This window comes from Hyaena hyaena, unplaced genomic scaffold (genome assembly GCF_003009895.1).
Source record: "Hyaena hyaena isolate Hyena2069 unplaced genomic scaffold, ASM300989v1 scaffold_208, whole genome shotgun sequence".
In the NCBI taxonomy this organism is placed as follows: Eukaryota; Metazoa; Chordata; class Mammalia; order Carnivora; family Hyaenidae; genus Hyaena; species Hyaena hyaena.
The window spans coordinates 1,571,237-1,595,675 of NW_024080839.1; the positions used below are offsets into that span (position 1 = coordinate 1,571,237).

Sequence of the window (24,439 nt, forward strand, 5' to 3'; positions counted from 1 at the left end):
TTGCCATGATTAATAGGTGTTTCCTTCAGTTTAAAGTGAGGCCTTTCCAATATTATTTTAATACAACATAATGAATAACTATGTTATTATCTGCACTCTATTTCTTGTCTCCATGTACTTTTTAGATGATGTAAAGCAAAGAAATGAAAATGGTATTTTCTCAATTGCTTTTGTTCTTTTTCCATGTGTAAACAATATGTTTGGGGGAACTTTCCATGAAGCTGAAATTGGCAAGGTTTTATTCCCAATAATGCCAATGAACTAATATCCTTCTTCCTAAAGTCTAAAGAGAAATACTGCTGATTAAACTACAGTAGAAATGGAATTCTAGCAACACTGCTGTTTCTAGAGTATTTCTAAAAAATAAAAGAACTGTGTCAAATAATTATTGAGTATTAAATAGTATATGACTGCTTCTAAGACGTTCTAGAGTTTACAGGTTGGAATATCGAAGTTAATAGGTTTAGCTGTAGAGTATGTTTTCTTTATATGGTTGTTGTTTTTTTTTTAATGTTTTATTTATTTCTAGGAGAGAGAGAGAGAGACAGCGTGAGCAGGGGAGGGTCAGAGAGAGAGGGAGTCACAGACTGAAACAGGCTCCAGGCTCTGAGCTGGCAGTCAGCACAGAGCCCGACGCGGGGCTCGAACCCACGAACGGCAAGATCATGACCCAAGCGAAAGTTGGACGCTTAACCGACTAAGCCACCCAGGCGCCCCTATATGGTTGGTTTTTATAAATAATACTAAGAAAATTTAACACAATTCCTCACAACACCGCTGTGAGGTAGGGATTGCTTATATCCACTTTAGAAAAGCCAAGCAAGAAATAATCTCAAGATAACATAAATCAAGAAATTTTGGTTTTATCTTATAAGGCAGACCACATTTATAAGAGTTCCAGAGTTCTGACAGTATGCTAATAGGGACAAATACTAAACAAGTCTGTTTTTCTCCAGAAAACAACTATATGTAGGATCTGGAAAGAAGAGAAAATCTTAAGTTGATCCAAGAAAATGTCTGCTTCATATTTGCCTCATATGTTGATTAAGGTGCAGCTAGCATTTCCAGTTTTAAGAGCTTGGTAATCAGGCAAACTATATTATATGGTTAAGATTACAGCTCATTTTACAGATGATGTGGTCAAAACTAAAGGGTTTAGCTGGAAGACCCCTTTTTTTTTTTATACAAAGTAGATTCTCTTACTGAGGAATCAAGTCTTTAAAAAAATACACTCAGGGCACAGCATTAATCATACATGTAACAGTTATTTTTAAAATATGGCTGTTGAATGAATGAAAAAAAAAAAAAAACTGGGGTCAGCTCCCATACCACAACTCACTGGCTCCCTAGAACCCACCTGTTGGGACTTTTTTCCTACAAAATGGAGTTAACATTTTTCCACTTCCTAAAATAGAAGATTATGAAGACTAAAGAAAGACTAAAGAAAGAACATTTGCTCTGAATTTCTAACATTAAAAGGAACTATCTGAATGAGAATAAAAATACAATTAACCATTATGTTCTTAACATCCAACAAGCATAGATCTATTTCAGTTGTACTGTTGCTGCCATGGCCAATCAGCCACAAGCGAACACTTAGAATTTCTCCAGACTCTGCCCTGAATAGCTACCATACCCCTCAACTCCTATGCACCCACAATCCCACTCTTTAGCTCCACACTTCTTGTGTCAAGGACTAACGATTGAGCAAGAAGAAAACAGAGAAGGAAGAAATTCAAAAAACAGTTATCCTCAGGAGAAAAATAAAATTCTACTTGAAGAAGTGCTGGGGAATATATCATGAATTGCCTAAAATACACAAAATAAATGTTAATATGTGTGTGCACCCTATGAGATGAGATTTTTTGAGGGCTGAAGTTTGACTAATTGTTTAAATGACTGAAGTGCAAGATTAGATTAAGTTCTCACCCCCAAGGGCAACACATTTGTTTTTAATCCACTCCCAATGTAACTGATAACTATACAATAACAGCTAGTTAGATTTCATTTTCAACACATCACAATCCTTACCCCAGGAAGCTGTAGTCATTTGTGTGAGGGAGAAACTCAACTGCCTTAGACAATGCCCGGTGGTTTCTTCATTCAGCCCTCAAGAAAAACTTACCACTTCACAAGTCACCTAAACTCAAGTGTTTACCCAGAGAAAACCTTTGTGCCCTTAGAATGGCTGGATTATGCTTTGAGCTTCCTTCTGACTCCACGCTGAGGCTGTCAGGAGATGTCCTCAGAAGGATGCAGTCAATAAAGGAGCTCAGAGTTCCTGTATACAGTTAAATTGTAAGCCTCACAAACCAGATTTATTAAAATGTCTGTGAGGCTTTGAATTTAACAGAGCAGCACACACAAAAAAGATGAGGCTGTGTTAAAGCCTCTCTGCTTTGTTATTCTTGACTATCTAATCTTTGAAATTTAAACATTTCAGAAACAATGTAGATCTATCTTTTGTGGTGAAGTTTGACCAGCGAGTCCCCAGCTACATAAAGCAGGACAATCTATCATTTAGTCCATTAATTTTAATTTTTCTGGTGTTTTAGCTTTGTAAGTTTCACTGTTATAAAAGAGAGCTAAGTTTATTCACAAAGGAAATGCTATCATGATTTTTAGACATAGTTCTAGGACACTGTGTCTACTCTGCTAGTTTTATGGACCAGAAAAAATGAAAGCTGTGTCACTGAAAAATTACTTTTTCAAGTGATAGAAAATTAACATCAACTTAGGCAGCCTAGAAAATCCTCTGACACTGAGGGTAGAAAGATAATTTGTATTTTATCATTTTCCTCTCTAAGGTGATGTAAACCTCTGGTCATAAAAATATCTCAAATTGCTCTTAAGATGTTTAAGAAAACATTCTAGATTAAGGTAACAACATTGGGTGTTAGTCAAGGCAGATCGATCTGAATCTCTGTTTATCTACATGTATGAACATGTATAATCTACATGTTTATCTACATGAACAGAACATGTATGTTTCTGTTTCTCTCCTTAGGATTTTGTTTTAATATCTGAATCTCTTCTGTTTCTCTGTTTTCAGTAAAATATTTTTATTAAAAATGAGGTATGCTCAATGTGAAAAAATACATGCCATACAAGATGCTGCAGAGCTAATAAGTAAAAGTGATTTTAAAACTACTCATGATTTATTATAGCTATGCCTTAAGACAAAATTTTTATACATTATAACATATAGTTATGCATTAGAAATAACTTTAACTTCATATGTGGCAGAAAATATTTTTTATTTTTAATTTTTTTTAACATTTCTTCATTTTTGAGACACAGAGTGCAAGCAGGGGAGGAGCAGAGAGGGAGACCATGATTCTGAAGCAGGCTCCAGGCTCTGAGCTGTCAGCACAAAGCCCAAGTGGGGCTCAAACTCAGAATGGTGAGATCATGACCTGAACCTAAGTCGGATGCTCAAACACTGAGCCACCCAGGTGCCCCAGAAAATATTTTTAAGTGGTCTTTACAGTGGCTTATTCATGTGAAAAATTAGCCAAAAATGAGAGTCTAGAGTATTCTTTTAAAAATTTCATTTACTTCATTTTCAATTTGGTTTTACTTCTTCTACAACTTAGAAATTCTATAAATAACTATTTACTCTAAAGCTCCATAATTCTTACATTGATTTCTGATTTTCTATTTTTTCATGTTTTATTTATGTTTGAGAGAAAGAAGTAGAGAGACAGAGCACGAGTGGGGGAGGGGCAGAGAGAGAGGGAGACACAGAATATGAAACAGGCTCCAGGCTCTGAGCTGTCAGCACAGAGCCCGATATGGGGCTTGAACCCACAAACAGTGAGACCTGAACTGAAGTCGGACACTCAACTGACTGAGCCACCCATGAGGCCCAAATTCTGATTTCTTAACTGTGACTTATGAACGGTTCACAGCTGTACTTGAACGTTACATTTTAATAGCCATGTGTATACCATATCTTACAATAAGAAGACCTAATATATACCACCTTAAAACTATGGATAGATGGCAACAAAAAAAAAGTGAGCAGACATGGAGGAGGAAAATAGTTTATGAATCAAAAAATGCACGTGAGTTTTCTTTTTCAGAACTGATATAAAAATGATGAAGGAGAAACGGCTACTCCACAAGGATAGTGTCCACACTTTCTTGTGTGAGCTCTGACTCTAAGGCACAGGAGGAATCTAACTGTTCTTGCGACAAGCAAGAACTTCTCAGGGGCACATCGGACCAGCTGTCACAGTACGGCTGAAATCTCTGGGCTACCGCGTTACCGAACCTTTGGCATCGGTTATATCTGGAAGATTTACCTTTGTGTATATACATGTGTTCCAGCAGTTGGCTTTTTCGGAGAAATTTATGACCACAGATGGAACAGCTGACCTTTCTTTTCCTTGAAAAAGAAAAATTACAGTTTAATTCTACTGGCTCCGTGTCTTTGGAGATCAAAGACACTTGGCTGATCTGCAGAGGCTCGGTGGTACCCTGGTTCGGGTGGTCAGGCTGCTGCTCGTTCTCCTTAACAATGAAAGAGCCTACCCTGTGGCATTCAGGAGCCTCACTGTTTTCATTAAGTGGATGCACTTCGCCAAGGTCATTGCTTTCCAGAATGGAAGCAGGGACACCGAATGGGAGGGATCCAGACACGTGGGTGTGGAGGTGCTGCCTTAGGTTACCGCGGGAATCAAAGCGTTCGCCACAGTAATGGCATAAGTGTATTTTGATACTGCTTTCGGTGAAAGTGGGGCCTGTCCCCTCTGCTGAGGGTGAAGGATGGCTCTGGGAGATCACAGACTCAGGGTCACATCTCTCCTGCTTGATGGACGCTGGGGGCTTCTGGCGCTCCTCCACAGCCTGGGCGGCAGGACGTGCCCTCTGCGGATCCACAGTGCCATCATCCAGCCCGATGGCGAGAGAGAGCTGCAGCTGCGGGGGGTCAGCTGGCATGGCAGCCCTACTGCCACTGGTACCGGATGGAGCTTCTTTGACCTCCAGTCCTGGTTTGACAGCTGTTTTCTGGGCTGTTGAGATCTGAATGCCGTACAGATTTGAGGACTGCACAGTCTCTGGTGAGAACACTTGATTCATTTCAGTGGCAATGTGAGAAAGGTAGTCGGCATGAAGAAATCGAATACCTTCCTCCAGACGACTGTGATCCACAATCTGTTTTGGCCCTTTCCCTGTGTACATAATGTGCAGCAAATAGCTGAATATGTCAGGCTGGATATCCGTTGGTTGTATCTTTATGCATTCGCTGTTAAAAACAAAAAACAGAACCACACAAAATGAAATAACCAGTTGGCCTTTTAGGCAGCAGTATACAGTCTAGGCTAACGAGGTTTCTTCCTAAGAAGTTCAAACTCAGCAACCTGCCTTGATGAAACATACCAACAGAACATCAAACTTTCACTGTACACCGGCTTTGTGGCCCAGCAAAAAGTCTTCGTGTATCCAGCCTGCTGCCTAAAGTTAAGAAACACACACAGCTATTCTGTGGAGCTCAACATTTAGTGACTCCTAAGTGATACGCACTATGCTAGGTGCCAGGGAGTAGAAACATGATGAATAAAACAGGTGCCTTGCTTTTGTTTTTTTTGGTTTTTTTTAAAATGTTTTATTTATTTCTAGAAGAGAGAGAGAGAGAGACAGCGTGAGCAGGGGAGGGTCAGAGAGAGAGGGAGTGACAGACTGAAACAGGCTCCAGGCTCTGAGCTGGCAGTCAGCACAGAGCCCGACGCGGGGCTTGAACCCACGAACCGTGAGATCATGACCTAAGCGAAAGTCGGACGCTTAACCGACTAAGCCACCCAGGCGCCCCAACAGTCTTTTGAATATATAACCAAAAGAACGGAAAACAGGGACCCAACAGAACCTGTGCGCCAGTGTTCACCACACCATTATTCACACTAGCCAAAAGGTGGGAGCAATGCAAGTGTCTGGCAACAGATGCCTGGATGAACGGAATGTGGCGCATCCGTACAGGGGACTGTTACTCAGCCAAAGGCAGGAATGGAGCTCTGACACCACTACAACATGGATGAACCCTGAAAATGTTTTGTAGGTGAAATAAGCAGACCCAGGATGCTTTGTGTGCAATGCTACTGATAAAAAATATCTAGAACTGGCCAATTCATGGAGACACAAAGTAGATTAGAGGTTCCCAGCAGCTTGGGCAAGGAAGAGATGGGGAGTTATTGCTTAATGGGTACAGAGTTGCTGTTTTGGGTGATGAAAAGTTTTGGAAATGACAGTGGTGATGATTGCACAACATTGTGAATGTACTTAATGCCAGTAATTATATGATGAAAATGGTTCCAATGGTTTTGTTATATATATTTTACCAAAATAAAAAACATTAAAAATTTTAAAAGGATCTATTGAAATTGGTTACTATTTAGAATTTAAATTACACTAATCTGAGGGGCGCCTGGGTGGCTCAGTTGGTTGAGCATCCAACTTCGGCTCAGGTCATGATCTCATGGTTCATGAGTTTGAGCCCTGCACTGGGCTCTGTGCTGACAGCTCAGAGCCTGGAGCCTGCTTCAGATTCTATGTGTGTCTCTCTCTCTGCCCCTTCCCTGCTTGTGGTCTGTCCCTCTCACAAAAATAAATAAACAAAAATAAATAAATAACACTAATCTTATTTTGGCTTTCTAACTATATTACCACACCTAGTCTTTATATCACAAATGAATAGATATAAGTTTGAAAAACTTCAAAATAACTCTAAGCCCAAATTTTAGATATGAATCTAGAATTCAGATCATAGGTGAAAATAACAAATGAATAAGAAATTGGGAAACACCCTGCAAAATTAGGATAAAGAGAACCCAAGGGAAGTGCTGGATGTCAAGGAACGACAGAATTAGTCAGTGGACTTACCTTCTCTGAAGCAAAACTTTGTGAATGCTGCAGAATGCACTGGGGTCAGGAAGTATACCGACAATCCATTCTTTCAGTCCCTGTATCTCAGGATTCCCTCCTGGGTGTCACTCTTAGCTCTCACCCACCCACTTCCGGGGTCGGTGGCAGGTGTTTTTTATATCAGCACAGAGCTCTGGTGACTGAGGATTTTTAGTTGCTCAGCAGAGCTACCAGACAGCAGGCCTGACACCTTTGCGTCTCTTGGATTTAGCTCAGCGTGCATGGTGCCTGGCACACAACAGGCGCTTTGGGAGCAGAACCAACTCAGAGCTCTGAGAGGAGACCGATGTGAAGGTTCTGTTTCTAATCTAATCTCAACACTGACACTACCCATGACATGCCCCCCCCCCCACACATACTTGTGCCATGTATTCCGGTCACACCGATGTTCCCCGTTTCCTGAATGCACTAGCCTGGTTCATACCTGCCTGTGTTTCCAGGCACTTTCCCTCTGCCTGCAGTGTACCTTCCTGCATTCCTCTACAACATCCAAACACCTCCTCCTGATCCTTCAAGATCCAAGGCTTCCGTAAAGCATATTCAAACCTCCTCAAAACAGGGTGCTGACACCCCACTCTACCTTGTACAACACTTCTATTATAGATGCATCACATTAATTATTGACAGTGGTAGCTGACGGTGCAAAGCCCGGTTCCAAGCGTGTTAATATTATTAATCCATTTACATCTCAACACCATGGGGTGAGCATACATACAACGCTAGTGTTTTACAGGGAAGGAAACTGAGACACAGATCAATTACACAGCGATTATTTTCTTTATGTGCACTGTCTATGAGACTATTAACTCCATGAGGGCAGGGAGCATAATTGGCTTGTTACTGGGGTCTAGCACAGTGCTGACATTAAGTACCAGATACATGCTTAAATGAATGAATGTATAAATAAAAATGTGTAATTGAGGCTAGACTCCTATGTATTTTATGCAAAAATCCTTTAAAACAAAAACACACAGAATTCTATCCTTTTCAAACTAGGATCGATTAAAGCTATTCTTTAAGAGGTCAGAATCTGAATACCATTTTCCTGCCCTCTTCATACATACCTATCACGTTGGGATAACCTAAATTCAAAAAATCAAAACACTTTTCGAAGACAGTATTTGAAACAAATGACTTTTGATCCATAGTATGGAATATAACGTGGGTAGAAACATGACATTAAGGCCTTGCTATGAAAGTGTTACAGAACAGGTATCAGCAACTTGGTGAGTTAGAACACAGCTCTTTACAAACACAGATCTGCATTTGAATGTAACTTATTGGGGGGCTATAATCCTGGATAGGTCAGTTACTTAACTCAGCCTCAAGTCTCCTTTTCTCTAAAATAGTGTGGATAAGGGGTGCCCGGCCGGTTAAGCATCTGCCTCTTGATTTCGGCTCAGGTCATGATCTCACAGTTAGCAAGTTCGAGTCCTGCACAGTAGAGCTCTGTGCTGATGGTATGGAGCCTGCCTGGGATTCTCCGTCTCCCTGGCTCTCTGTCCCTCCCCTGCTTGTTCTCTCTCTCTCTCTTCCCGCCCCCACCAAAAAAAACAAATAAATAAACAAATAAACTAAACTAAAATAGTGTAGATAACAGCAGAATGTACATTAGGTAAATACTCAGTGCTTGGGTATGGGATAAGCCTTCAATAACTTTTAGCTATTATCATTTTGATTTGTACCTTCTACCATGTATCCTACACACTGAGATGAATTACTGGATGTGTAAAAAAAAAATACGTATTTTGTTTTTATTTCTTTTTTTTTATAGTTTTTATTTATTTTTGAAATAGAGAGAGACAGGGCATGAGCAGGGGAGGGGCAGAGAGAGAGGGAGACACAGAATCTGAAACAGGCTGCAGGCTCTGAGCTGCCTGCACAGAAGCCGATGTGGGGCTTGAACCCACAAACTGAGATCATGACCTGAGCCGAAGTCGGATGCTTAACTGATTGAGCCACCCAGGCACTCCAATTTGTTTTTATTTCTTAAGGTGATCCCATAAAAGAGTCCCCCAAATGACGTTATAATAAGGCTTAGCTATATCACAATATTTAAAATTCTTCTGATTTACAAAAGCACATCCTTACCTTGTTTGGTGAATAAATATCATCTTGAAATAGTTAGAGAAAGCAGCAAGCACTGCTCTGTGGGCTTTGAAGTAAACATCTCCAATAGCAACTGTGCAGTCACACAGAAAACCGAACTCTCGCTGCATGTTCAGCTGCTGCAGGAGAACAAGGCTATGGCTCCCTGTGTCCATTGCGGCTCTGAGAAAAAGCACAAATTTTTTTTTTTTTTACAAAATTAGCTTCAGTTCACACATATCTAGAGTACAAGGAGACCTAAATTTAAACGAGATTATTCAACAGTTTTTAATACTGTTAATTTCGCCCCAAACCTAGCTAACATGAAATCCCCTCATTATGAAAATATCAGTTCTGCTAAAACTATAAAATATTGGTCTTTTTTTGCTTGGTAAGAAGGTAGCTTGGTATGAGTGACACAGAAGCAAAGGGAAGTTTGTCCTTTTTCAATCTATCTGACCACAACGTTTCTAGTCCTGTTTCCTCATTGGAAAATGGGAATGAGACACCCGTTCCTCAGAGCTAAATGAGGGAAGTTATACGAACTGCACCTTGGGCTGGAAACTGCTATTCAAATGTTAACTATAACTGTTAATAACTTGACAGTGTCCTGGCTGGGCTAGAGGTGTTTCTTGCTCCTGAGGAATCCCCTATGTGGTCAGGGGATACTGGCCTCTTAACTAACAATGTTTGGGAAACATATCAGTCACAGTATATTCAGGAGCTCTTAAAATAGATACCAAGCCACATCCCCTGATGTACATGGGGCCTGGAACCCTATGGGAAAGCCTAAACCCAGATATTAACTGGATTCAGACACATACAAGCATGGAGGCTCCTGAAGGGACAATATAGAATGGGACCACTGGTCCTGGGAAAAATCATGCATGGGGGAGAACGTGTAGAAGAATTCTGCCAGCAAGGGAGGGCAGTGTGAGCAGCAAGAGTACTCAAGTCTATGGGAGCAGCAAGGGTACTCAAGAGTGGTGTCGTTACAGGTAGGTGGGAGGCTCCACTTTACCACCTCCTCCACCCCAACTGTGTAGACAGCCCCAGTGCTCTAGGGAGAAGGCAGCTGGGTATGAAGGGTATCGCTGGCAAGCTGGGAAAACCTTCTCTAAAGCAATCTCTGAAAAAGAGAATGAAGTTTCCTCACTAGCCAGAGACCAAAGTCAAAGGAGGTCAGGGAAGAAAGTGTGGGGTTAGCTGTCTGGAGACTGGCCACAGGTTGGGCAGCAGACAGCTAAGTGATCACTTATATAACAGAACCAGCTGACACTTAACAGTGTTTCCTGTGTGTCACGTACTTTCTACTCATTTAATTCTATATACAACTCTACAAAGAAAGGGAGTGTTCAATGCACCTTATAGATGAAGAAACTGAATCAGTGCAGACAGTTAAGAGACTCAAGTCACATTGCTAGTAAGTGGCAAGCAGGGGATTCCAGCCTAGGCACGGGGCTCCAGAGCCCAAATGTCCTCCCTTTCCACCCTTCAGAGGGAACATGACCCACACACAGGAGATGCTTAGGGAATGGTCAGGTTATACATCAAGACACACAGGGAAGCCCTGGAGCACCAGGGTGGCTCAGTCGGTTAAGCGTCCGACTTCAGCTCAGGTCGTGAACTCGCAGTTTGTGAATTTGAGCCCCACTTTGGGCTCTGTGCTGACAGTTCAGAGCCTGGAGCCTACTTCTGATTCTGTGTCTCCCTCTCTCTCTGCCCCTTCCCTGCTCATGCTCTCTCCCTCAAAAATAAATACATAAAAAATACATAAAAAAAATTTAAAGACCCACAGGGAAGCCCCAAGAATGTTTGGAAAGAGGAATTAGGGAGAAACCTAGATTTTCTGCTGCTTAATTTGCTTACATAAACCTGACACAGAAAACAAATACTTATTAGTGGATAAAGTCTAACCTAAAACTGGGAAAGAAAAAGGTAATGATTACCGATAAAAAGTTAAATCTATTTTTATTAAAACTATATACTTGGGGCAGCTGGTGGCTCAGTCAGTTATGCATCTAATTCTTGATTTTGGCTCAGGTCATGATCTCACAGTTTGTGAGACTGAGCCCTGCATCAGGCTCTGTGCTGACAGTGTGGAGCCTGCTTAGGATTTTCTCTCTGCCTCCCTCTCTGCCCCCCAGCCCCTGCTACTCTCTCTCAAAATAAATAAACTTATTTTTAATAAACTACATATTTAATGTAGTTCCACTGATGTGGAATAATCTCCAAGATACATTAAGTAAAAAAAGCAAAGTGTAAAATTGTCCAGAGAAGACTACTCTTTTTTTTTTTTTTAATGTTTTATTTATTTCTAGGAGAGAGAGAGAGAGACAGCGTGAGCAGGGGAGGGGCAGAGAGAGAGGGAGTCACAGACTGAAACAGGCTCCAGGCTCTGAGCTGACAGTCAGCACACAGCCCGACGCGGGGCTCGAACCCACGAACCGCGAGATCATGACCTAAGCGAAAGTCGGACGCTTAACCGACTAAGCCACCCAGGCGCCCCAAGAGAAGACTACTCTTAATGTAAAAGGGGTAGAGTGGTTTTTTTAAAGGTGGGGGAGAAATTTATACATATATTCTTGTTTATGTATACATCTCTGCAAAGGTTCAAAGAAATGAGAAAAATGTTTGCTCCCAGCAGGAAGTTAAGGGTGGGGGAAATTGTACTGTCTGTACTGAAGTCCATTTCTTGAAGTTTAGCAGCATAAGTACATACCAACATGTATTCCCTTTTCCCTCATTTTTTAAAAAAATTATGAAATAGGGGCACCTGGGTGGCTCAAGTCAGTTGAGCATCCAATTCTTGATTTCAGCTCAGGTCCTAATCTCATGGTTCATTGGATCAAGCCCCGTGTCCAGGTCTGAGCTGATAACATGGAGCCTGCTTGGGACTCTCCCTCCCTCTCTCTCTCTGTCTCCCTCCCTCCCACATACACATTTTTTCTCTCTTTCTAAATATAAGTAAATAAACATTTTTTTAAATTATGAAGGGACGCCTGGGTGGCTCAGTTGGTTAAGCATCCAACTCTTGGTATCGGCTAAGGTCATGCTCTCATGGTTGCCTGCATCCATCCGGCTCTGCACTGATGGTGTGGAGCCTGCTCAGGATTCTCTCTTTGTCCCTCTCTCCCTGACTCGTCCTCACTCGCTCTCTCTCAAAATAAGCTTAAAAAAAATTATGAAGTATTTCAGATGGACAAATAGGTCCAGAGAACAATGTGACAAACACTCAGTCACCCATTCCTGAGCCATAAGGCAGAGGTTATACAAACACGGCAGAGACCCCTGCCATCTCTCTCTCATTTGCACTGCCTCCTGCCTTGCCTCTGAAGGTAGTCATCGTCCTGACTCTGGTGTTTATGACTGTCTTGGAACATCATGATGTTCTTGCTGCATCTGTACATGTCCCTTAAGAAGGTAGGGTGCTATTTCGCATGTTTTAAAATTTTATATAAATCAGAGTGTACTTTAGGAATCCTGCAATTTGCTGCTTTTAATTCTACACTCGTAAATTACTATTTAAAATTCTACTTACTCACACACAAGTTTCTCCTATTCCTCCCCCAGTTAAAAAATAGATAAAAAACAAAACTCTTACTCCTTACCATCTCATTTTAAAACCCTTTAAGGAGTAAGGAAATAAGAAGTAAAATAACAGATCCTATAGAGACCTGAGCCTAAACAAAAATCCAAATTGTGAGTATTGTTCCAAAAGACCATTTGGCTAAAAGTCACTACTTATTGTATTTGCCACATTTCCCAGATTCTAAAACACCACCAACTTATAGAGAGATTTAAAAACCAAAAGAAAACACCAAAATACACTGGAGATTTCACCATGTGAAAAACATGTGTCTCAGATTCAATGAACGGTTCAAAGTGAAGTAGCTTGAACTAGCCTTACAAATTGTTTAAAACAAAACAAAACCTCAGATCATAAACATTTTCACCAGATCTATATCTATCTGTCTATATATAGTGCATTAGTATAATGAACTATTAAACCACGTGGAAATGAGAAAGGACACACTAAAAAGCCACATATACAAAAATCTTGTGGTTAATGGTCTATGAGTAATAAATTCTTCATTTACTGAACACATTTTTTGAAGAGAAACTTAATACAGAAAAAATGATTTGAAAGCATGCATTATACAAGGCCTAGGGATAGAAAAAAATTACATAGATGCCACATCAAGAAGACTGCACAGGCTAATAGGGGAGATAAAATAGAAAACACAGTAATAATAATATAAAGTAAAAGTGATAAATGTCACGAGAAGTTCATAGAACATGCTATGGGGGGGGAGGGGACCAACAGCAGGTGACTCCATGGAAAATAAGCCATTTGAACTGAATTTAGATGAAAAGGAGGTGAACATAGCATTCCAGGCAAGAAAAAAATAGAATGAATAGAATTACAGGGAAGTGTGTGACTATATAGATGACGGAAGAATTCAGTCTGGCGTAGAAAAAAACAAAAGTAAGTGACTAACAAGATGTGGTTAGCGCACACAGGGTACTGACTGTAAAACTGAAAGGTACTCCAGCAGTGTTTCAAATGAACTGTTAAGATGTTTTCTGCTGGAGGGAGAGCAGCATAGTAGTTAAAGTTTGGACCCTGGAATAAGACAGCTTGGATTAAAAAATTCCAATTCTGTCATTTAGCTGTGTGATCTTGAAAAGATACTTAACTTTCTGGCCCTGGATTTTACTTGTAAAATAGGGATAATTATAGTATCTATCTCACAGGTTGTTACATAGATTTAACAAGATAATGCATATAAGCACTTAAAAATTGTGGGGCCCATAGTAAGTGTTCCGTAAATACCAAGTACCACAATCATGATCAGGATGATCATCATTATCATTAGGCTTATTAGTCAAGACTGCTCTAGTAACCATACATAAAAAGATTACCAAGGGAAAGGTATGGAGAGATACAGACCAGCAAGGAGTTCACTGTAATACCCAAGTAATGGCAGTGGGAATGAAGGAATAAAAGAAGATACACCAGACGTAGAATTGACATGACTTGGCAGCAGATTGGATATGATAAGCCAGAGAAGATCAAATCAAAGGTGAGTCTCAGAATTCCAGCTTGGGCCACTGGAAGAATTCATTCATCCCTTCAGGTCATCTTTGCAGAGTAACTGTCAGGTGTCAATATAAAGGCAGGGTCCCAGAATGCCAGGGAAGAGGCATAGAGGCTATCTTCATAAAAGAGAAGTTTCATTTTGGACACAGTGAATTCAAGGTGTTCACTCTAGGACATCTGAGTAGAAACGTTTAGTGATCAATGAGACAACGTGCAGGACTGGGGTTCTGGAGATCAGGGCTAGGCAGAGAGAAGGTCTTCTGCTTTTACACAACTGAAGCCACCAGGAATGCATGGGACTATTGAGTGAAATAAGAGGGGGAAAAAAAGCTAAGAATGAATCTTTGAACAACACAGAAAAGACACAACATGAAGAAGAAATAAGAAAATACATTGAATGGGGGATAAGGGGGTGGTGAAGGAAAGGCAAGAGCCTTGGCTGGAGGCCTACTGACAGTGGAAAATGCTGCAGAGAAACATGAGGATGAGGCCTGTTACAAACACCCCAAGTGGGGTGACCAAGAGGTTTCTGGTGACCTTTGACAATGGTCTGGGAAAGCAGCAAGAGCAAAATATCTCCCTGCAAGAGGATGTTAGAAAGCAGAGGCCATAAAGGGTAGTGCAGATGGACAGGACACTGATAATAGGGAGCTATTGATAATTATCAGCTCGGAGAAGACTTTCAGCTGAAGAGGGGTGGAATTTCTAGAAGCCAGAAGGAACAGAAGTCTTAATGCAGTAGTTGTCGGGCACAGAGAAGAGAGAGATTTCTGATGGTGGCAAGGAGAGGGCTGAGGGGAGGAGAGAATCTGAGAGTAGTTGTAGACAGCTTTGATTTACATACTATGAAGTTAGAAGTTAGTCCATATGCAGAGGGAAGAGCTGAGTTCAGGTGGGCCTTGAAAGAAACCTAGACTAATAATCCCTGATGCTAACATAGAGTGACGACGTTTATACAAAACTTTCATGTAAAACAATTTCTTTTTCTGTTGTAGATGTGATACTTTCTGTTAATGTCTTCAAATTCATGGTCTGTATCATTTCCATTAAACTCATTCAGTGAATTTTTAATTTCCGATATATTTCCAGGTCTAAAATCTTCATCTGATTTTTTTTTTTTTTTTTGGTGTCTAGTCCTCTGCTGAGATTTCCTACTTGTTTGCCCATTACTACTTATTTCGTTTTATGTTCTTGAGCATAGTTCTAATAGCTGTTTTAAATCTTCTCTGCCAAATCCAACCTGAGTCATTTTGGAATCAATCTTCATTAATTAGAGTGATCGTTTCCTGTTTCATTTTGGACAATATCCTAGGCATTGTGATTACTGTAGTAAAGACTCTAGATTCTGTAATATTCTTCCAAAACGTATTGATGTTTTTGCTTTGTTGTTACAATTAACTTGGTTGGACTTAAACTCCAAATTCTGTCTGCCCTCTGGTTCAGTTTTCTTAGGAGTAGGTGTGCCGAGTGGGGGCTGCTTCACATATATCTAAGTTTAGGGGCTGACAAGAGATTCAAGCTGAGTGATACACAGCATTTGGGGGCCTCCCAGCATCCTTTCTGGAATTTTCCTTTTCTTCCCAGCTGTGTGATCACCCTGAACTCTGTCCTCTTTTCTTCAAGGAAGTAAAATTACAGGTTATTAACCTAATTTTAGCCATCCCTGCATGTCACCAACAGAAGACTTCTCTCAGGATAAAAGCCATAAAAATGGAAATGTGCCCACTGCTGTTCTCTTCTTCCAAGCATAGACCTCATTCCAGTTTCTGATTTTTGTCACTTTCAAATGCCATTTGGTAGTTTCTAAAGCTTTTTTCAAATTTATACAGCTGAAAGTCAGTTTGAGCTGCACAGGTCCACTTTTATGCAGATTTTTTCCCATAAACACGGTACAGTACTGTACATGTATTTTCTCTAACCTATGATTTCTTTTTTTTAAGTAAGCTCTAGGCCCAACGTGGGGCTTCAACTCAGAACCCTGAGATCAAGAGTTGTATGCTCTACTGACTGAGCTAGCCAAGCACCCCTTCCTTATGATTTTCTTAATAACATTCACTTTTATCATTTTAAAAATATAGCATATAACATGCATAACATAAAAAATATGTTAATTGACTTTTTATGTAACAGTAAAGCTTCCAGTCAACAATAGGCTCTTAACAGTTAAGCTCAGGTTGGGGAGTCAAGCTATATGCAGATTAGGGGGGTGATGCCTTTAACCCTCGTGCTGTTCAAGAGTCAAATGTAGTTTTTATTTCAGAATGGTCCCCACAGGAACTATTCAGCCATTATAACCCTTCATCAGTTCTAAACAGTTCTGGCCTCAAGATCTATTTACACTCTTAAAATTTAAGAGTATTAAGGACTGCAAAAAGCCATTTTTTACGTGGGTTATATTTATCAATATTTACCATATAAAAAATTAAAAGTGAGATCTCTTTTTTTTTTTTTGAGAGAGTGTGCTCACATGTGAGCTGGGAAGAGGCAGGAGAGAGAGAGGGAGAGACAGAGAGAGAATCCCAAGCAGGCTCCATGCTCAGTGCAGAGCCCAACATGGAGCTCAATCCTATGACCCTGGGATCATGACCTAAGCCAAAATCAAGAGTCAGATGCTCAAATGACTGAGCCACCCAGGTGTCCCAAAAGGGAGACATTTAAATATTTTTAATTCATTTAAACAGTAAACCCATTATATGTTAACATAAAATGTTTTTTTTCTAAAAAATAACATGTATATTTTTAAGTGGGAAAAGTAACATTGTTTATAGCGAACAATCCTTTCATACCTGGCTCTAAAAAATACAGCTGAGTTCATTGCTTCTCTGTTCAATCTGTTGCTACATTTTTTTAAAAGTGTTTATTTATTGGGGTGCCTAGGTGGCTCAGTCTGTTAAGCGTGGGACTTTGGCTCAGGTCATGATCTCCTGGTTCGTGGGTTCAAGTCCCCCGTCAGGCTGTGTTGACAGCTCAGAGGCTGGAGCCTGCCTCAGATTCTGCACCTCCCTCACTCTCTGCCCCTCCCTCACTTGCACTCTGTCTTTCTTTCAAAAATAAACAAACGTTTAAAAAAAAAAGTATATTTATTTATTTTGAGACAGAGAGAAGGGGAGAGAGAATCCTAAGCATGGTGGGAGCTCTCAGGGCAGAGCACTAGTCAGGGCTCAATCTCCTAACCTGTCAGATCATGAGCTGAGCTGAAATCGAAACTTGCTTAACCAACTGAGCCACCCAGGTGCCCCTGCCACATGTTGTTTTGATTCAAGCATCTTAAGATATTTCAGCCTTGCAAAAGCAAGATCCTTGTAGATCCTGATAAGGTTTCAGGAGCCTCTGGGTGTCCTTGCACCATAGTTTGAGAATCTCTGCCTTATGCTATCTTTTTTTTTTTTTTTGATCCTATGAGGTAATAGAGCAGATACTATATTGGTTCCATTTCATGGTTGAGGAACCACAGGCTCAGAGAAGGCAAGAAAAGTACCCAACATCAGGCAACTAGCCATTCATTGATAGTACTTCGGGTCTGACTTTTTTTTTTTTTATTAGTTACTGAAAAAAGGACAATTCCTTTTTTTTTAATGTTTATTATTTTTGAGAGACAAAGAGACAGAGTGCGAGTGGGGGAGGGGCAGAGAAAGAGGAAGACATAGAATCCAAAGCAGGCTCCAGGCTCTGAGTTTCAGCACAGAGCCCGATGGAGGGCTCAAACCCACACACTGTGAGATTAATGACCTGAGCTGAAATCAGATGCTCAACCAACTGAGCCACACAGGCACCCTTCAAGTCTGACTTTAAACTCATGTCCTTTCTTTAAAACCCCCATGTAAAACTTTTAACATACACACTGATGGCAGATTTTGCAAATATACTGAACTGAATAAGGGGGGAATTTTTCTAAGTGTATAAAATGAAAAAAAAATCAGATCTGTTAAAAAAAAAACACAACATATATAATAAGTTCACTCAAACTTGTTTGCATAATAATAGACCTTTGATGTTTTAAGGCAACACAATCGGATTTTATCTCATATCAGTAGAGCCAATCCATCACAAAATTATTAAAAACATTTTCTAATGCAACTTACTTAGCAAATTCTTAGCTAGGCTTTTCATATAGCCTTTGCTCATTATTTCTTTGACCGTCAATTCTATTTTCTCTACTGTGTGGAATAGCCAAAGCTTTCTATGCATACAGAAAGGTCTCAGAAGTTACTTTTAAGAACTTTGGGTGGAGGGGCACCTGGGTGGCTCAGTTAGTTAAGTGTCCAATCTTAATTTTGGCTCAAGCCCTGCATAGGGCTCTGTGCTGGACATGGAGCCTGCTTAAGATTCTCTCTCTTCCAGGCAAAGCATGAGAGACTCCTGAATGCTGAGAACAAACTGAGGACTGATGAGTGTGGGGGGGAGGGGAGAGATGGGCATGGAGGAGGGCACTTGTGGGGATGAACACAGGGTGTTATATGGAAACCAACTTGACAATAAACTATTTGTAAAAAAAAAAAAAAAAAAAAAAAAAAAAAAAAAAAAAAAAAAAAAAAAAAAAAAAAAAAAAAAAAAAAAAAAAAAGACTCTCTCTCTTCCTCCCTCTCAAAAAAAAGAAAAAGAGTTAAGAAGAAAGGAATTTTGGGTGGCAATTTTAGGATGTGAGAGAGGCTGCAGAAAAATAATTTTATTACACTGACAAATGAGACAGCCAAAATGAAAGAGTACTTTGCCGTAAGATGCTTTATCTATTATCAAAGCAGTATTTATAATAATAAAATCAGTATTGATATTTAAGAAAAACTACAAAATCTTATTTACTAACTCAATTGCAGTAACTCTGGATTAGCTCAAACTAAGTAGGCTAGAACAGCTTTATGCCAGTATCTATTTTTGTTTAATTCAAAATTAGTTCATTTTAACATCCTTTAATTTTATTTTATTTATCCTTACTTATTAAAATATATCTATTGTATTAGACTAGACTCTCAGCTCTATAGTAGCCAGATGACAGGCGGCATCCTTGAATACACAGCTTTTCATTCTCTCAGGCTGTATGAATCTTTAATAAAAAAGAGACATAAGGTATAGGGCATCTGTTTCTGCAGAAAATAAACAGGCTGATATATTTTCTCTGTGGGTCCTACCACTGTGACTTTATTATTAATTATAATTAAGACAAAGAGATAGAAAAGTTGGCAGATAAATGTGTACAGCTTTTTTGAGATACTTACCCATGGCTATAAATACAAAGATAAAAGCAGGTATATTCAAAGTGCCAAGTGATAACAGACTTTATACAATGATTTTCATTTTTTAATGGTACTTTCCCATGACTGTGGAGGTGTAACATTTTACAATCTAGAGAAAGGATGTTTGCAGAGATCATTTTATTGTGGACCAGTAGCTCTTATCACTGACTGTCCTGTAAAACTTTCATTGAGTGCAGGGGCTGATGCCTGCATCCTACTCCATACTAACCCAGAGAGAACTGCTGTGAGGCTCAGATCCTTTTTTAAAAAGCTTGTCGGGTAGTTCTAATAGGATGCCTCAGTCAAGAATCACTGTGTTAGAAGGAAACCAAGCAAACCGAAGAGAACAGTTCACACTCTACAATTACAGAGAAAAAGAAGCAATTTTAGAAGAAGTGCTCAAAATGTGGGAATTATACCAATTACACTAAATGAAAAAAATCAACTATTGTACTTCTAATTTAACATTAAACAAAAAAATGAGCCAGATTCTAAGAAACAAAAGTCTCCCAAACTAGGAGAATGGACACTGGGGGCAAAGGAGGAACACATCATTTCAGGCTTCTTCTAAAAAAAGTATTTAGGAAACAGAGGTATTTACTCTCATACACCATTATGCCTATTATAATATCTGAAAATCATAAGGAAATCACAAATCTGAAAACACTGAGATAAAACATACAGTAATTGTAGGCATCTGCTTATGAAAATCACTGAAAATGCTAGAGAAGAGGGTAAGCAGCAGACGTGGTAGATGACACAGGAAGAGCAGTTATGCTCTAGAAACCTTTCAACGGAACAGGGAAACGTCAGTTTGGGGCCTCCTGCCTGTTGCCAGACCCGGCCAGCCCACGACATCTCTAACCCCCATCTAACCAACATGTGGGGTGCCTGATAAAGCCGCAGCACCAGGCGAACATGAATGCTAAGACTGGTGAGTGCAAACTGCTAGTGGACCTTAAAAAAAAAAATCAGAACCCTCTGAAGGAAAATAAACAATTCTTCTCAGTCCACTAAAAGAATAATGACTGCATTTCTGAAAGAGAAGAAATAAGGTACTCAAAGGAGAGCACAAAGTTGGGTAACAACAGTGTGAGGACAGACCTAGAATACAGTACACACAAGAATAATTACAACACCTGAATATAGGTGAACGAGGACTCCCTGTACCACAGAACGCTCCACAAACACATGGGTCAATTTTGCTTAAGGTGCCCAGAGTTTTTCACAAGGAACCAAAAGTCATTGTATGACTGATGTATGCAGGGAACAAATGAATTAGAAAAATTTCAAAAATAACTAACAATACTATAAACACTTTTTCTTCAATTAAGATTTAAAATGGGACACGTGGGTGGCTCAGTCGGTAAAGCACCCAGTTTTGGCCCAGGTCATGATCTCACGATTTGTGACTTCGAGCCCACATAGTGTGTGCTAACAACTGGGAGCCTGGAGCCTGCTTTGAATTCTGTGTTTCCTTCTCTTTCTCCTCCCCCTCCCCCAACAATAAACATTAAAAAAAATTTTTTTTTAAAGATTAAAAAAAAATCCTGCTGGCAAAAGGAAAGCAGATGTGTGAATAAATTACTAAAACTGAGGTTTGTTTCACGTACTTTCCTCTTCCTCCACTCTCCCTAAACAAATTCAAGTAGCAGTATCTTTCGTATGCTAGAGTAATACTGTTCTAGTTAAAGTAGCTACTGTTATACTAAGTAAATACTACATGCAAGGCCTTGTGCTAAGTACTCTATGCACATTCTCTCTTTTCGTCCTCGTCCTCACGTTGACTATGTGTTATTTTTATTTTCATTTTACAGATAAGGAAAAACCTAGACTTAGTATACACAAGTAGCAGATAGTACAAAGTGGGGATCAAAAGCTAGGCCTGTCTCCATAACCTGCACTGGTAACTCTAAACTGGAATAGTACTTTTCTTAGCATCCGTCTCTCAAAAGACTGACGTTCGCATGCAATTTGGAATAAATAAGCAAAAAGGGGGCACAGGAAGTGGTGTACAAGTACTTTATAATTTATCAAGATAAGAGCACCTGCACTGGTTTTTTAAGAGAGAAAAAAAAAACCAACAAAAACCCTGCAATCATCTAAAACCCCAACTCTGTTCTGACCCTATTATGACACAAAAAGACAAGCTTTCTTTAACAAGATGGTCAAGCACCACCTATGGGCCATAGTAAATAAATCACTTTGGTTCAGTGGTGGGGAGGGCATTACGCAACACTTCCCAGCACTGCCTTTGCCAGGATATTTTACGGCCAAGACTCTTGGGCCCCTCCTCCCCAGCTAGACAGCCTGGCTCCTGCGCATTCCCCTCAGGAGATAGGGTGGAAGCACACAGCTCCATTTTGTAAGGCAAAGAGGGCAGCTGAAAGTCCTGCTCAGCCTCTCTGGGCAACCACAGGCGCCAATAAATCAGCCACAGGCGATTCTCTCATCCCTTTCCTGGCTTGAAGTAGTAGCAAGATGCAATGCAAAAGAGCAGTGACTAGACTTGTGAGATAAGTAACCTGGCCCTGAATTCTGCTGCAAATGACAGCATCACAGAAGCTAGGTAAATCTGAGTCTGTGTCCTCATTTGTCACATAGAAACAATACTTACTACCTTCTTATTGATTAACTACTCAAAATTCACCTCTGAAAGTGGCTAGCCACTGCTGATGCTCAATAAACAGCCAATGACCTGAGCACAATCCACCTCCGCTACCTCCAAATAAGACATTCAGAGAAGGGCTGAGCAAAAAGGTATAGCAAGTCACGTGAGGCCTCTCCCTGCTTTGTTGCTGACCAACCCCACGATGTTCCACTGTTTCCCATAACCTCGCAGCTATCAGAACTAATCTATCCCCCTCCCCACACCCGTCCAAAGCTAAAACAAAACTGATCTATTACAAGTGCTATCCCAGTATTCTACTCCCTATTAAGGAACGGATTTCTGATCATGGATAGTTTACCCTTAACCAAAACATTTCCACATTGCTAAAGAGATTTTTGATGCCTTAACCTAAGGAAACAACCAATGCTGCAAACATTGATTATTCTTGAGGAGAATAGGGCTGAATTTTGGAGGAGACAGGCTTTGAGCCCCAAAGTACATCACAGGCAGTCTACTTCACCTAGAGGTAATGCCAACCCCACTCCTTAAAATACCAGAGCCATCACACAATGGCCAAGCCTGGTTTCTCAATAATCTGAATCAACCCAAACATAATCACCTCTGGCAGGCAGTCTCTACAGTGAGTGGGTTAAACCGACACCGTGCTCCTGGTGTGGTGGAGAGCCCAATAACCAAGGCCCGGAGCCCTAGAGTACAGTTACTCAAAAGGCGTAGGGCTTCGATCAAGTTACACGTTCTTTAGGCCGGACGTCTTCATCTATAAAACGAGAGGGATGAACTAGTCTTCTCTAAGGCCCCTTGCAGCTTTAAAATCTGTCATTCCAACATATACTTCACACGCTTGACAAAATCCCGTGAGAATCAACAGTTCTGCCAAAAGACCTGAGTCTCAAGAGAACCAAAGCCAAATATAATTCCCCGGGGGAACCGGGCGTTACTTTATGAAACACGTTAGCTGCTATCAAGTTCCAAGTACAGCGCGAGGTGCTGCCTAAGCAGCTTGATTTCTCCAAATGACGAGTGCTAGGTAAGCAGTGAATAATGGGGCAAACTTTAAAGAGAAAAACTGGATTTACTCAGAATGAAATTAATATAATCTGAAAAAAAGGAAGAAATGAATTATGAGGGGGGGGAGGAACTTCCTGCCCTAGAAACGGGGTAATCACAAATGGGGGTGGGGAAGGGAGAGGACAGTGGCCGCAGCGTCTCGCAGTTTGCACCAGGAGACCGCCCACTTGCGAGAAGGGTCCGCGCGGCCGCCCGGGGAACGCCGCAGGCCTGCTGGGGGTGGGGGTTCCCACGCGGGGTCAGGCCCCGACAGCCGCCTTCTGCGGGCAGCGAAGGGCGGCTCTGGGCATCCTCGGCCCAGCGCTCACAAGCGGTTGCCATTTTCCTCCTGTGCCCTGATTGACATGTCAAACGGACCAGAACACCCCTCTCCCCAGCTACTTGCATCTGTCCCACGACCGGCGCAGCTGCAGGCCGCCGCCCCCGGCGGCTCGCGGCGGGAGGGACTGAGCCCGGAGCAGCCCACAGGGGCCGGGCCGCGTCGCTTACCCAGACGCCGCCGCGGCGGCCAGCCGGCTCCTCCGTGCGGGAGGGGCGGCTCCCGCGCCGCGCACGTCACGCGGCGGCGCCGGCTCACGCACCCCACAGCCCGCTCTCGCGCGGCTTCCCGCGCCGGCCGCCCCGCGATGGGCCCACGTGACCGCGCGCCTGGTAGCCGGGGAACGAGGCGAGCGAGGGCAGAAGTGTGCGTGCGTGCGTACGTGCGCGCCCGCCCGCCTGCCTACTCATAGTGGCCCGGCGGGGGTCGGCCAGCGCTCTGGGCACCTCCGCCACGGTCTTCAGTCGTGACTCTGTAGGCGGAAGCGTGGAGATGAGCCTGAGCGTTACAGGCTTCCCACACACAACCGCGTGACCCGGGGACTTTCCCCAGGGCGTGCAAAAAGCACAGCACTGCCTCAGTTCGGGGGTGGGGGTGGGGAAGGATGCGCCCGCGTGTTCGCGGGGAGAGAGGTGGGGGCGCGGGGCCAAGGAGGCCGAGCTGCTCGAGCCTGGTGGGGGGGGGCGGGGGGAGGCGGGCTGGGCGGGGTGGGGCATGGCGGGGGAAGTGACTCAAGGCCAGAGGCGGACAAGCCCATGGCAGGCGGAGTGGGGGGAGCACGAGGAATGGGTGACCCCGGGCCGACTGGCGGCGCACGGGACAGGGCGAGGGTGCCGGCGCCCCCAGAACGCCGGGGACAAACCGCGAGGGAAGGCCCAGCTGCTGAGCTCTCTGGGGCAGGGGTCTGACATCTGGACGGAGTGGGAAAACAGCATCCTGCCCTTGGGGAGTCGGGAGGAGCCCAGTCCTATCCAGCTGTGCAAACAGGAGGAGGAGGAGGTCCCAAGCCTACCCTTGGGAGAGGGGCGAGAGGGGTGGTAAAGCCGCCGCCGCCGCGCTGGCCCCCGCGGTGCGGG

The 24,439-nt window shown here is 42.0% G+C and overlaps 1 protein-coding gene across 3 annotated transcripts; it reads right to left on the bottom strand.

Annotated features, from left to right (window-relative positions):
• Positions 1-4,030: 4,030 nt before the first annotated feature.
• ZBTB25 (zinc finger and BTB domain containing 25) lies at positions 4,031-24,432 on the bottom strand. Of its 3 annotated transcripts, none has more exons than XM_039242138.1 (3): positions 24,376-24,432; positions 9,013-9,192; positions 4,031-5,251 (listed from the first exon to the last, which is right to left on the bottom strand). In XM_039242138.1, exons 2-3 carry the CDS (start codon positions 9,183-9,185, stop codon positions 4,117-4,119), a joined length of 1,308 nt encoding a protein of 435 aa, XP_039098069.1. In that variant the 5' UTR covers positions 9,186-9,192; positions 24,376-24,432; the 3' UTR covers positions 4,031-4,116. The 3 variants fall into 3 exon arrangements, with proteins under 3 accessions (XP_039098069.1, XP_039098067.1, XP_039098068.1); XM_039242136.1 differs by lacking the exon at positions 24,376-24,432 and adding an exon at positions 23,534-23,814; XM_039242137.1 differs by lacking the exon at positions 24,376-24,432 and adding an exon at positions 22,575-22,772.
• Positions 24,433-24,439: the final 7 nt, after the last annotated feature.